Source organism: Alternaria rosae (genome assembly GCF_020736505.1).
Source record: "Alternaria rosae strain MPI-PUGE-AT-0040 chromosome Unknown BKA58scaffold_8, whole genome shotgun sequence".
NCBI classification, from domain to species: Eukaryota; Fungi; Ascomycota; class Dothideomycetes; order Pleosporales; family Pleosporaceae; genus Alternaria; species Alternaria rosae.
The window spans coordinates 1,503,457-1,517,691 of NW_025763577.1; the positions used below are offsets into that span (position 1 = coordinate 1,503,457).

General features: G+C 53.9%; 4 protein-coding genes across 4 annotated transcripts; all 4 read right to left on the bottom strand.

The window, feature by feature from the left end:
* Window positions 1–93: 93 nt before the first annotated feature.
* On the bottom strand, window positions 94–1,723 carry BKA58DRAFT_404434 (heterokaryon incompatibility protein-domain-containing protein; the record flags this gene model as incomplete). Its single annotated transcript, XM_046171839.1, has 3 exons — window positions 94–123; window positions 171–1,564; window positions 1,618–1,723. 3 exons carry the CDS (start codon window positions 1,721–1,723, stop codon window positions 94–96), a joined length of 1,530 nt encoding a protein of 509 aa, XP_046022830.1.
* Window positions 1,724–3,416: 1,693 nt separating this feature from the next.
* Window positions 3,417–4,257, bottom strand: BKA58DRAFT_404435 (uncharacterized protein; the record flags this gene model as incomplete). The annotated part of the gene is made up of 2 exons (XM_046171840.1): window positions 3,417–4,045; window positions 4,101–4,257. 2 exons carry the CDS (start codon window positions 4,255–4,257, stop codon window positions 3,417–3,419), a joined length of 786 nt encoding a protein of 261 aa, XP_046022831.1.
* Window positions 4,258–6,326: 2,069 nt separating this feature from the next.
* On the bottom strand, window positions 6,327–7,351 carry BKA58DRAFT_320637 (uncharacterized protein; the record flags this gene model as incomplete). Its single annotated transcript, XM_046167775.1, has 2 exons — window positions 6,327–6,371; window positions 6,431–7,351. 2 exons carry the CDS (start codon window positions 7,349–7,351, stop codon window positions 6,327–6,329), a joined length of 966 nt encoding a protein of 321 aa, XP_046022832.1.
* Window positions 7,352–8,313: 962 nt separating this feature from the next.
* On the bottom strand, window positions 8,314–13,366 carry BKA58DRAFT_321468 (uncharacterized protein; the record flags this gene model as incomplete). Its single annotated transcript, XM_046167809.1, has 9 exons — window positions 8,314–9,767; window positions 9,817–10,037; window positions 10,085–10,154; window positions 10,204–10,296; window positions 10,401–10,543; window positions 11,200–11,394; window positions 11,747–12,531; window positions 12,579–12,718; window positions 12,769–13,366. Coding segments are annotated over 9 exons (3,699 nt in total), but the record flags the coding sequence as incomplete, so codon positions are not given.
* Window positions 13,367–14,235: the final 869 nt, after the last annotated feature.

Genomic DNA, 14,235 nt, shown 5'->3' on the forward strand with positions numbered 1-14,235 from the left:
TACTCATTGAACCAAGCCTCATCCAATCCTGTGAAAACTCCAATTCTGACGTACACCTCCGCCCCGGGTTTAATGAGCTTCAACAACAGTGCGTCAATTCTGCCTGATCCCAGCACCTTGTAACTATACAATCCGAAACAGATCACTGATTTTCTGGTTATCCTCTTCACCACCGATTTGTGTGGTCCGTAGTTCGGGTCATCGGCAGCAGTACTGTATTCCAAATTCGAGTCCAAGCGTACGCCACCAGCATATCCTAAGGATGAGCGCATGGTGATCTTTGACCCAACTTCCTCTCCCGTCACCATCCGTCCGCTAAAGCAAAGGGACGCATACCGGACTCGACCGTAGGGATTAGGTGTAGCTAGAGACACTACAGAGCGTTTCAAAGTGCATATAGCCCGTGGAGTCAGAAGGCCTTCGTTCCTTATAGGTTGCGCGTGCGAGCTCCAGGAGAACGTAGGACCCAAAACATCCACATTCCCGAGATGGTTCCAGCGTCGCATACTAGAATTTGGGTCCAGATACCACCCCATTTGGAATGCGATATCTCGCTGCCAGAGCCCTGCGATGTATTTGCCAGGCTTCAAGTGTTCCACACGTGCTGCCAAACCTGAAAGCGCCGGAAGAGAATCCTCTCCATACGTGAGCACCATCTTGCTATATTCCCGTATTATGTCCAACCAATCCAACCCGAATGGCCTTCTGTATTCATCCGGGAGGTACCGCATCCGTTGGAAAGAATTATACGCTAATGTTGTATAATCGCCGGAGACCTCGTTCTCTTTGCAGGCGGCGCCACACTCGCATTCACGTCCATCCTGGCATTCAAATAGGATCTCATCTGGGAGAAAATGAACTACTCGACGAGCTAGAAACCTCTCCTGCATACACCATCCCCGCTGGAACAGTATGTAGTTGGTCTTCGGTGCAGATCGTTGACAATGGTGGCTTCCGATTTGTCTTGCATGCACTTTACGGTTCGAGGTCTTCCGAGTCCACGGGTCTATGTGTGTGTATGGAATGACTAGAGGTTTTTCCCTAGTTTTCAAAAAGCCGTCTTTACAATCCTTAGTAGCTGTTGCTGATAGGACGACGTACGCACTTTCGTAAACATCGGCCATAAGAGATGCCTCGTGCGCCCAGTCCTCTTTGTCATCTTGGACAATGCAGATTCGATCGATCCAGAGATACTCTAAACCCAATTTTTTAGTAACCAGAATTGCATCTTGCAGAGTCTTTGGAAAGTCTGATGTTTCCAGTTTCTCCCTACGTTTGGCGAGGTTCGCTTTCGTTGTCTGGGAATGCTTGCCTGGCCCCCAACGGTAAGAGAGCGCAGCAAAATCTACCGAGGCTTTTGGCGAGTACAATTTAGCACTTTCTTCTTCGCCTTTTGCTAGCTGTATCAAACGTGTAGGCTTCCAACCTTGCTTTGATTCTGCATGCTGATGGGTCATACGGCAGCGATCAATCCAGTTCTTCATGATGCGAATCGAAGCATCAGATCCTGCACTTTCGCAAATGGCCTGCGCATAGCGGAAGCCATCATGTTGAACGTGTGTTTCTGTTTCCAAAGTCAGCCGTCTTTCATTTCTCACGTCGCAATCTCGAACAAACCTTGGGAATACAACTGAACATGGACATCTTCACATTCATATTGTGAAGAGACATCTCGAAAACAAATTTGAAGATCGACCTTAGACTGTAGGAAATGTATCCGCATGAGTCTGCGATTATTCGCGAACTTTTGCTGACATTTTTGTAGAATATGGCAGAACTTGCAATCCTTGATCAGCGTGCCCACCAACACCGTCTGCCCTTCATAGAAATCGCTGTCGTGTTGTTGACAAACGCTGCAACTTATCTGGTGTAAAGTATACTCTTCGTTGAGCACCGAAGCAAGATCTTCTGATTGCTCAATGATGTACTCTTTGTCTTGATACTGATAAAGTTTTCGGGCGAGAAATCTATATGGAATCAGCACATCTCGTCAAAGCATTCGTAACACCTAACAATAGTTCTGAGCGACTTCGTGAGGACACCTCTGCATCTACGATCTCATCTGCGGAAGACAACCCCGCATCTGAAAACTCCCCTGGGTCAGATATCGTCGCATCTGTATCTTCATCTGCGGAAGACATGAGCAGAGAATGAATCGATGAGAGTTAACCCCGCGTTTAGCGATTGCTTGGTTCTTTGGATAGGCTTAGGTTGGAGCGTTGTCGGTCAGGTTTAGTGTAGACATATGAGAGCAGGCTGAACTGGTTCAGCTGATGACGCTGGTTGCACAGCCTTGAAAGGTGGCGAAGTGCATAAGGCTGGCATGCAGCGTTAGCCGAAGGAAACCCCACAACGCGAGCATACTGAACAGCCAGCCGAAGCCAGCTATGACCTTCCCTTCCGAAGTCATCGAGTTGAAATTATTGCGAAAGTGTAGTATGTAGGCATGGATGGGTGCAGGTTCTTGCTGCATTTTGACGATCAGTAATGGGATGCTACCTAGGTACTACTACTCGTCGTGCCGAGCTTCCGGCCTACAGTAACCTTAGAGACTTCAGCATTACGATCTTCTGCCAAAAAGATATAGACCTAGTATGCGCCTTTCTACTAGTGACTTGCTCTCTTCTACATGTACATGTCTGGCTCTTCTCTACCTAAGCAAGTACCGATCAAAAGTGTGACCGGTCAGCTGACGTCACGCGAGTCCACCCCGATCAAACACCCTATTGACCCAACGCGCTTGGTGTCGTTCAGCCACGACACACAAATGCAGAACCCGAAACCATCTTTCCCGGTCACTTTCAAGTTTTCTCTGAGGACATTCTCGCCGTTGTTGTCGTCAAGTTTCTTCCAACTCCCCCAGATGTGGGTACGGTACAGTCAAGATACCCCTCCATCTCGTCCATCTCACCCATACACCAGCAAGTAACGCAAGACCGCGTGGCAATGTGTCTCAGATATCGTGATGTGGTGCTACCAGCGTGGCAGTTGTCTTGGCGTAAGCTGTTTCGCGGCTTCCGCGCGTGAACAATAGCCTGATGGGGTAAGATACTTCGTTCGATGCGAGCTGTGGAGATAGCTGAAGGTCGATTGTGTCGCCATTACTGTTCTTCCTGTGTGGAAGTTTGCCTCTTCAGTGCTGATGTACCTAGGTACACTTTGTCCTGTCGGAATAGAACCTTCGCCTTGACTGCGCCGGGGAAAGACGTTTTGGCACGGTTTTTCCTGCGTTTCTCGCATTAAGCGAGAGGCCGCGGGCTAAAATTGATGCGTTGTAGAAGTTCAGATGTAAACCAGCCGTCCAAAGTCCGAAGGATCGCATCCAAGCGCGTACTGCTAGTTGTTGGTCACGTCAGCTTACTTGCTGTCTCCACCCAAGCCATGCGGCAAAAGACGGGGGAAGAGGATCTCGAACCTCAACGTGGATCAGTCCGCCGGCCCTGATGATACAGCGAGTACGAGTACGAGGTAGGCAGACTCACGTTGGGGTTGCCAGGCGCCTGGCTCTGGGATGTGTAGTTCGGGCCGTAGCCGTAGACGTCTGTATTCGATAGGAAGTCGCGTTGAAGATGCGAGGTTGAGGGTGTATGCGGGTGCTGAAACGAATGTTGCGCTGGATGGGTGTTGTATCGGTACATAGAAGGGCGAGTGATCGCAGTGGGCTGCGCAGAGTATTCTAAACTCGACATCCACGCTGGCGGCATGTTCCAAGGTATGCTCGCTGGTGGAGACGGAGAGTACATGTGCGTGTTCCAGTGAGGTGGGTAAGAAGGATACGCTTGGTCGACTGCGAGTTGATGGGGGTCAAGGGATGCGACAGTAGCTGCCAGTACGGCTTCGTTTGTAACTTCGCTGCTTGCGCCGAGGACACGGCTTGACGGCATCTGGTATGGTGATGAATTCGCGCCTGCAATGTCGTAGTCTGCAGAAAGAGCGCGGGGGTACACTTCGTGCTGCTCAGGCGAGGGTTCTGACTCCTGACGGCCCTCTGAGTCGTCTCTGATCAACTGCTGGAGGTATTGGAGCTTTCGTTTACGCTTCTCTCCTATACCATTCGTTAGATGTTGTCGCCACGAGCGGCTCCTTGCAGGTTGACTTACGATAATTGCGTGAAGCTATCCTGTTCTGTTGCTTTCGTATCTCGCTATTGGGCTTCTTGGGCTTCTTCCCAGGCTCCTCGCTGACTGCCGCTCGCTTTGATCGCGCATCGGGTGTAGAAAGAAGTTGTGAAGATGAAGTGGTAGGAGGAGAGTTCATGGCGCCAGCTAGTGTGTTCGGTAACCAGAACGATGGGATCGATAATGCCCGAAAGCGTTGGCGAAGGCTTGCTTTTGAGCCGCTGATCAGTTCCTAATTGCAAGAAGGCAGGGTTACATCCAAGTACTAAACGGAGCTTAGTCTAGACCCTACATCGACGTTGACTAGGTAAAGCCAGGTCACGGCTTCTGCTGCCGTGTTTTTCCTGGGCACTGCTGATTAAACACAACAAGAATAGCAACAGCCCCAATGGGCGGCGGAGGCAAGTAACGCACTTCACCACTATGCTGCCGTCAACCTTGACCTTGACTTCGCCGCACGACGTTATGAACATAGTCATCAGAGATGCCAAATCTAAAAGGTCTCCTTTTCGAAGACTTAGTCATGGCTGCCGGCAATGCTGTGCGATCGATGCGGCTTGACAGCCGCTTGGTCACTCAATCCCAAGATTACTTGTTTCCGCATTGGGCATACTGAACGTACATGATAGCCATGGGAGTTTGCGTTTGACGAAAAGCTGAATCATCTCGGAATCGTGATCCGATCTGACGTATGTATGGTGGATGCTAAGATGCACGAAAGCAGGCGGAGCATGCGGCAGAGACATCTATCTCATCCCCACCGCCTGCCCCATCACCTTCCGAAGCAGCTGAATCATTTGAGAAGCTTCACTTTAGCTGAGTTCTTCCAACAAAAGTTGGACGCCAGTGTGCCGAGTAGTGTTGGTGGCACGGTGCGGTATCTCCCATCCTCGCACCTGAACAGCAGGCGGTTATAACTCGGACTTGCGCTTCGGCCTTCGCTCTGGTGATAAGATTCTTTATTCAGTCTTTCCAGACGGTTCTAACAGCTTCGTGACGTCTCGCTGGTGCATTTGACGCGTCACCGCCACAACTTTCCGCCGACAAGCGCAACAAACCTCGGTTTAGCAGCGCATGCGATCTCAGAAGTGCGATGACGAGAGGCTTACTCGGTAAATAGCTAGCTAGCACACGAGAATGTTGAGCTGAGATGGTACTGTACCTGTGGCGTCCCAACGTCGTAAGCTACTAGCCAATAGAGGTAGGAGCTAAGGTGCTGCATAAGCAGTCTCGAGACCAGGAATCTCACGCCGCCTTTTCGAGGGGAAGGGGCAAGCTGTGCATTATTCATAACTTACGATAAAATTACAGTATTGGGTGTGGCGTTGTCTGTCACACCCATTTGCTGAGAGCGATGCTATGCCTTGGTCGAGTCGATTTAGTCCAATGTCACTGTGTGACAGGAAGGAGCCGAGCCACTCACGACTTCCAAAAGTAACATCACATCCATCCAATCAGATCCTCTTCAACGAGAAAATATCGCAAATATAAGACCCAACTTTCCTATGGCAGGTGACATTACTTGGCTTGCCAAGAAGAGGCCGAGAAGACCAGTCGCGGGTCCCGACGAAAAGGACAATGCGCCTGTGATTCAAATCGAGTCCTGGTCTTGGTTTGCGCTGGTTATTGAGGCTGTACCTTGGTCAGTCGCGTGTTGTTGAGACCTAATGTAAGACGAAAGACCGATATGTGAATGCGAGAGGAAGTTGTTCTACTCTCAGTATAATAGGCTTCCTGTTGACAACTAAGCAGGACGCAATAACACGTGCTTACTCCGTCACACAAGTTGGGGCTGTGAAAGAGAGAAGCATAACCCAAGGTATACGCTTCTGCTCATGACTGCGCAAGACGAGACAACGCGAGTCTCTAGTCCGGCTCGCAAGAGCCTCTTTCCATCATATCATCAACATGGCAACCCAGGGTGCAGTCTCGCCGCTGACAACGACGCAAGATGCGACAACACGATATTGCACCAAGCCGGCAGCCGGTAAAGCGCGACCTTCCATCGTATCATCAACACTGCAACTCAATGTATAGTCTCGCCGCTGACAACGACGCAAGACGCAAGACACGCCAACACGCCCTGGCGCGAAGGCTCAGAGCCAGCAAAAAGGGCAACTTCCCATCATATCATCAACAGCGTTACACTCAAGAAACTCAGATCACGCCGGACAAGAAACATATTACAGAGCCACCACATCGACATCACTAATGCCGCTCCGGCATCTGATGCTGTCGCTTAAGATAACTCGCCTGCAACATAGTCAGCTCCAACTGCCTCACATCATCACGTCGTTTCAGAATGCTCTCACCTCATCAAGTACAGCCTGTAATCTGCCTTCTTCGGCGACAACGCGCTTGACGGTATCGCTCACGTTGCCTTCGAGGCCGACGTTGCAACCGCGAGGCAGCCATCTCAGTATGTGAAATGCGTTGGCGTACACGCTTGTCGCGCCCGTGACCCGTCCGTCGTCTGGTAGGCTGGCTTGTAGGATAATTTTAAATGTCTTGAGACCCCAGCAGTAGCGCAGACCCAGGCGGACGAGGTCGGCGAAGCCGTCGAGGATATCGTGGTGGGAGGGTATGGTGAGGACGACGTGCTTGATGAGGCTGCGCGAGCGCTGGTGTAGTGTGGAGAGGGTATGTATACCGCTTGTGAGGCTCAGAGTGAAGACGTTATCGCTGTACAGGACTTGGCGCGCCTCGCGGTATATCAACTTGTTCAGCCGGAGGATCTCGGGGACTATGGGGTCGTCTAGCGGTATGCGTTCGGGGCCAGACTGTCGCGGTCGGTGGAAGGGGTGGCCGAGCGGTTCGCGACCGGGGGCCCAGGAAGAAGAGCTTCGGTGTGGTGCTGCGAGAGGGTCGTCGCCGTCTTCGGATTTCTCGGGCGCGCGGTCAGCATGCAGGAGGAGCGGCTCTTCGCGTACGAGCGCCATGTGGTAGATATGGATGCGCAGTTCGGCGGGAAGCTTCATGAAGGGGAAGAAGTTTGCCGTTCCAGTCTCCGACGTCTCTGAGGTGTCAACCGGAGGCTCGAGTTGCGATTCGGTCAAGGTGCTAGGTTCTGGCGTGAGAAGACCACTGCGGGCTCGCGAGCTCGATGCTCCAGCAGCTAGAGGCTTTCTGCCGACCACGTCGCCATCAACTGGGCCACGAGTACGAAGCTTCTTAGGCTCTGGCGCATGCGCTTCCGCTTCCTCCTCTTGAATGGCACGCTTTCGGCCACTCATGGCAGACACCAGGCGTGTTTGTCGGTCCATTGTTTCGTCTTCTGAAGCCATATAGGCTTTTGAGGTAGTGCGATGTATTGTAAAGATGGCGATACTAGTGTTTGTATTTGTCTTGGTTGTATATCAAACGATGGCTGGCTGGCCGTGACGCGTCGAAGTCGCCAAGTACTGTAGCGTGAAGTCTGCTGGCCAAGCGTGAGGTCTAGACAATGCTAAAAGGTGCGCGGCATTCGATGATAGCTGGGCTAAGAGAGGCGTCAGTAGTGAATACAATGGCAATAAGCCAAAGCAGCGCAAACAATAGCTGGCAAGGAAGTTCGCGACACGGCAAGGTGCAGGTGGACTCGACGCGGAGGTGGATGATTGCGGGGTTGGATAGCGCGTAGAACGGCTGTGGGCCCAGCAAACGTCAGTGCGCATGAAGATTGCGTCACGTGTGTCTATTCTACAATAGCTTCCCGATTCATGTTGAGAGGACGGGAGCATGAATGGACAATGAGAAATAGTCGCTCAGTCTCATTCTAGGCATATAAACGACCCAAGAAGGTCGTGCTCGTCCCACAATAGCTTACAAGGTTTTCACTTCATGGCAGGAGCATGAAAGTAGAATAGGGATTAATGATTCCAGTCTCGATCTAGACATTTGCGCGGCACCACCAATGAGCTGCACTATCATGGGTTGAATGGTCTCATCAAACTGTATCTACACTAGCCACCACTGACTCGTTGCGCTCGTCGCTCGCCTCTATGCAAAACCGCGGTGGTCGGGGGAAATAATAATAAGGGAATCAAAATGACCACGCGTTCCTACCAGCATCGTCCGGCCTTCTCTCTGCCTTCCCATACGTGACTTGTGAGTTTAGGCCTGTCAGAGACAGGTGACATCTGGGGCAGACTTCAATGCCGCGCTTCAGCAGCGAAGAATGACCTGAAGCGCAAGCTTTACCACCTGGACCAGCACACTATAAGTCTATTAGGTTGTTGGCACCAGGCTGACGGGGTTGCTGCTGCTGCTGAGGCTGAGCACCGAACGGATTCGCGCTGCCGTAAGGGTTGGCGCCAAAGTTGCTCGCTGGGCCAGTTGCCGCAGGCATCATGCGGTTTTGCTGGGGCATGCCGGTGAACTGAGAGTTCAAGAACGGGTTGTTACCGGTAGCGTTGGCGTTGACCCGGTTCAAGCCCGCACCAGCCGAGTTGACGAACGTCCCAGGAGCTGTGTGCTGAGCTGGTATACGCATGTTTCCAACGTTGCCGAAAGTGTCCTGACCTTCGCCTGTTGCAAGAAGCGCGTTGAGTCTGGCTGCGGTCGGGTCCATCTCTTTTTGTGGCGCCTGTGGCTGCTGCTGCTGCTGCTGCTGCTGCTGCTGTGGTTGCGCTGCCGGTGCAGGAGAGAAGGATACTGGAGGGTTGAACGAGGTGTTGTTGAACTGGGTCTGGGTCTTCTGCTCGCTCAACGTGTTCAACGTCGGTTGCGTGAAGGTCTGAGTGGGCTGCGGTCGGTTGAAAGACTGAGCGAATGGGTTATTGGAGCCAGTGGGCTGCGGCTTGAGCGACTCTTGAGTCTGGTTGCTTGCCCACGGGTTATGACTGCCGGGCTGGAGTGCATTCTGCTCCTGCTGCGGTTGTTGCTGTTGCTGCTGACCCATGTCACCAAAGCCTCCACCTCCAAATTGACCATAAGGGTTGTTGTTGAACGAGGTTTGCTGAGGTTGGATCGTGTGTTGGGGCTGCATGTATTGCTGCTGCTGTTGCTGCTGAGCGCCGAACTGATCAAAGCCGGTAGGTTGTGGCATTTGGGGCTGCTGTTGGAAGCCACCGTAGCCGCCGAAACCATTCTGGAAGCCAGTTTGCTGAGGCTGCATGCCCGTGGGCTGTGAGTATGCGTTGTTGAGGAAGCCAGTGTTCTGAGGCTGCTGCTGGTTCTGGTCCATCAGGTTACCGAACCAGTCCACTTGGCCCTGCTGCTGGTATCCCTGGTTGTTGCCCGTGGGCTGGTAGGTGTTCGGCTGTGCGGTGGTTTCGCCAAAAAGTAGGTCGGCATTAGTCTGCTCGAGTTCCTTCCGGCGCAGCTCCTCCTCCTCTTTGCTCAGCTTGATGGCCTTTTCCAAGTCATCGTCGGTGTCTTCGACTCTGGCCCCACGTTCACGGCGCTTCTTCTCCTCCTCTGCCTCGTTCTTGCTTGCCTCAAGCGCTAGTCTCAGCTCGAGATCTTCTTCTTCCGTTCTACGGTTGCGACGCTGTTCACCGTTGCGCGGGCGCGTGGCTCTCTCCCCGCCATCTGAACCGTGGTGGCCTCCACCGGGGTACTCTTCGATGCCCGTTACCCGCGATTTCCACGATTTCCTGTCGGCTCGCTCGGCGCGCAGGCGCTCTTCGTCGAGGATGAGCGAAGTCAGCTCTTTAGCTGCCATTCGAACTGCCAATGTTTTAGTAAGGTACGATTTCGCAACGTAAGATGCGCTTACCGTTCTGGCCGACATCGCGACCATCCTCGTCGGTGTGCTGGAACTCGCGCAATGTCTTGATGATGTAGATGTTCTTGCGCGCCCACGTTACGACGAGCTCTGAGCCTTCGTGGAGACAGTAGTCAAGCACCTTCAGCGACTTGAGGACGTGACGCCAGTTCTTGCCTCGGTCGTTGAGTCGCTTGTCGAGCATGTCCATGACCTGATAGAAGTCGGTCGAGCTGGGTAGCGGTCAGCATGGCTCGCGTAGCCTTCGCAGTCGTCGTACCTATTGAAGGTGATTTGAGCGATCTCGGCCATGTCAGACCCGACCGGGCCCCATGGGTCGTTGCTGGTCGCTGCGATGGTCAGCTACGCCGTGCATGCAGCTCCTTGGGCTCTCCATACCATTGCGGACCTTGACCTCGACTTGGCTGTACCCCTTGGTCACGTTCTTGACCGATCTCGCGATTTTACTCATGTTCGCGACGTAATTTCCGTCTCACGGTGTGCGGTGTCGTTGGGTCGGAGCTGTCGGGAGGGAAGGGTCGCCAGAGGAGTGGCTGAGGTATAGCGCTGGGCGGATGACGTGCCACTAAGTAGACGAGCGCAAGCAATCAACAGCGCGGATTGTCGTCGGAATTGATTGCCCAGCGATGGTGAGAATGGCAAGGTGTGGCAGCGTGGGTTGTGGCAAGCTGGGGTAAAATGGGCATGCAGGAGAGACGTGGATAGACGTAATGCGAGGCTGGTGCGATGACCGCCTGCATAGGACAGGGCCGAGCGACCGAATTCGAGGGTCAAAGCGCAGCGACGACGTACGTCAATGCCTGGCACCACCAGCACCTTCACTCAAGGTCCAACATGAACACGACTGGTCTTGATATTGTGACATTCACTCGGGCTAGATACTTGGATATCCTTCTCTGTCGTGAAACGACTGTGTTAGCAGCACGCAACCATTGCGAATGAGCTGACGAGGCTTCTCTTGTCGCCTGGGCAGATCTTCGATGCAACGGGTAATGTTCGCAATGCGCTGAGCCCAATGAGGCGATTGTAGGGCAGCACACGGAATACGAAGACCCTCGTTTTGAGCAAGTTGTACTCAAAACTGGGATACACCCTCAAGCATGCATTGTTGTCGAACTTTATCTACGAGCAAAAGTTCTGCGAACACCTTCAGGGCATTCAGATACAGCCGAGCGATTTCACATACCCGCCATGCACGATGGAAGCACAACAGCTCTACGTATACTGACAGAGATGTCACATCTCCTCATCACACCATATACATCACTGGCATATATTTGGAATAAGTTTATTATTGAGATTTGAATTTTTGGCTCTGCTTGCGCAGAATAGTAGTGTAGTCTAAGAGGCGGATGTAAGTCCTTCATTAAATACCAGTCTAGAGAGATTTGCCGGTGCATATGAAAAACAAGACAAAACGGAACAAGCCAGGACGCCCTTGCCGGTCTTGGTGTGTATGAGGCACGCCCAACGCCTGCCATCCCGTCTCGAGCTCCCGATGGAGAGAGGGATGGACGAGAAACCCATGAAAAACCGCCGCCAGATAACCTCAACCCGGAGATGGGAAGACTTGCAACAAACAGAGATGGACAAGTCGAAAGAAACAGGAAAACTAGAGCGCTCGATGACCCGCAAGCCCATAGGGTTCGCTATGCAGGACAGATTACCGCAAACAATAGACGCGCCAGCCAGCAAGGGAAATTTTGTGGAACAGGGTATAGGTCCTGCCTGCCGAGAACACCAGTGTAAGGATCGCATGTATTAGTTTTACAGTGGGGAAGATCACCCATGACGCCGCGGTGGCTCGGCATCGCCCAGACTTGGTGTCGGAGCTTGCTCAAACATTACGTCGGATGTGTCTTCCAGGATCTGTGGGAGAACTGCCATAGGGCCGCAACTCTATTGGACGGCAGGAGCCCACATTCCGTTGCCCATCTCCCGGTGGTTGGGGTTGTAGTGGTCCGGTTCGGTGCTGTTGGGCCGACGGATGTTGTTTTGCTGGTAGTACATGCCGTTTTGTGCTTGATACTGGGGCTCTGGGTAGACGTAGTTGTTGTCTTGAGCTCCAGGAGAGGGGAGAGCCTGTTGACCAGGTGATTGCCAGCCCATGGCGGACATGTGAGGGCTGCCGTTGGCGCTGGTGGTGCCTCCGGACTGGTTGTGGTTTGCGGACGCAGGAGGCTCAAGAATCGGCGGTGGGCCGTAAGCGCTCGGGTGCGAGGTAATCGCTGGGCGAGAGCCGCTCACGTTGGATGCGTACGACTGAGCTGTGAGTGCGGGGGACGCACGAGGGCTAGGCTGGGGCATCTCGTGACGCATGTGAGGAGGAACGTTCATACCGCCCATGTAGGCGTAGTCAGAGCCCTGGCGGTGCAGGCCAGGCATGCCACCAGCAGGCATACCATTTGCGGGCGAGAGGGAGAGTGTGCGGTCGTTAGGGGAGGGCGTACCGAGCGGTGATGCTGTCTCGGAGTAGTCACCACCGTCAGAGCGGCCAGTCCTGCTCGAGGCAGAGGCACGCGATGCGAGCGCAGCAGCAGTGGCGGCAGCGGCCTCTTCAACAGTACCGGTGTGGTGATTCTGGTGACGGGTCAAGGTAGTACGACGCGTAAAAGTCTTCTGGCAGTCGGCGTATGGGCACTTGTACGGGCGCTTGCCGGAGTGGATGCGACGGTGACGGGCCAGCGAACTAGAATCACTGAAAGGCTTTTCGGGGTTAGTCGAGAAGGCAGAGTAGAGCAGAGATTTCATACCTTTCCGCATCGCTCGCACATGTGAGGCTTCTCGCCAGTGTGGACACGTTGGTGAACCGTCAGGGCGGAGCGCTGGATGAACTGCTTGCCGCAGTTGGGGTAGTCGCACACGTGAGGGCGGATACCGCTGTGGATACGTTCTGCATGTTGTCAGTGCTCTGCTTTTGGTGTTGGGGCCAAAGCTTCTTACCATGACGTGCGAGGTCACTGCGTCGCGCGAAGCCTTTACCACAAGTCGAGCACGCGAAGGCCTTAGGTGGACCCGTGTCCGATGCGGGGCGCCCACCGTTGTGTTGGTGTTGGACCTGCGCGTCCGCCATCTGCTGCTGCTGCTGCGCGTACGCGTGGTCTGGCGGGTTGGGAATGTAATTACTGTTGTTGAGCATGGGCATGGGCGCCTGCATTTGCGAGGGCGAGGGGTAGCGCAGGCCGTTCATGTGCTGTTGGGGGATCGAGGGATACGAGGGGAGTTGCTGCTGCGGTTGTTGCGACGAGTAGCGCGACGAGTCTGACGGGTGAGGCGACACGCCACGCTCCGAGCCGTTCTCCGACTTGATGTGGCCGCCATTAAGGTAGGACGGCGGTGCACCGAAGTGCTGGGGTTGCATTGCGTGTTGCATGGTGAGCGCTCCGTTTCCTAGGGATGCTGTTAATCTCTGATTCAGAATCGTGTCCAACTCCATTCTCCGGTCGGCGGGTTGCGCGTGACGGAAAGCGGCAAGGCACTGCAGGCCCGATGAGCAAGAGACGGGACGGTGCGCACCAAGTGAGGGTGAGAGCCTGTAAGGATGATGCAAATCAGGCGTCGGGCGAGGACGCAGCAGAGATGGGCGTTGATGAGGGCGTCAGGTCGAGTCGTCGAGGGGCCGCGCGTAGGTCAATGCAGCGGATGCACTACTGAAGATGGCGATGTCAGTTGCGAAGTTGAGCGAGCGTTGTGGCAGCAGCGTCAAGGTAAAGGGTGAAAGAAGGGCGCGCCAGAAATTGTCGGTCTGGCAGTCACGCTGGCCACGTCGGAGCGCAGGAGAAAAGGGGAGTGGAGCGGTGAGAAGGACCTGCAGCGGGAATGCGCGGGCTGCACGGGGCGAAAGGGAATCGTGCAAAGCGGGAGTACGTACCTGAGATAGATATAGACGCGCGAGAGGGCAGGGCAGGGGATGGCGGTGATGGAGGGCGTGGTGTTGGAGAGTCTGCAGGTACTTCTTTCCTCGTTGCGCGTAGTTGCCCAGAAAGACGTAGGGGCGCTAGAGCGGATTCGGCCTTGGGCGGATCGTCGACGGCGCTAGTCGACAAAAAGGGACCACGATGTGCAGGCAGCGTCGCTGTCAAAGCGTCTGAAGCCCACCACACTGACACTGCGGTTTATGTAGACGAACGGCTATGCAGACACACGAAACTGCGAGTCTCACCGCAAGCAAACCCAAGATGTGGTGGGGGCGACGTGGCGGTTCTGCTGCTCTGGCGTCCTGGCTGTCCACCTAGACAATGTGGTGACGTGACGTACAAGACACTTTGGGCCGGAGTGCTGATTAGATTGCTTCCGCCCAACAAGAGGGTCGGTATGGTCGGTAACTTTGTCGTGGACTGATGGGGGGCGCTGGTCGATCGTGTTCCTCCCTAGGGCCGGCAAAAGAAAAGGTGAATCGTGGCTGCAGCA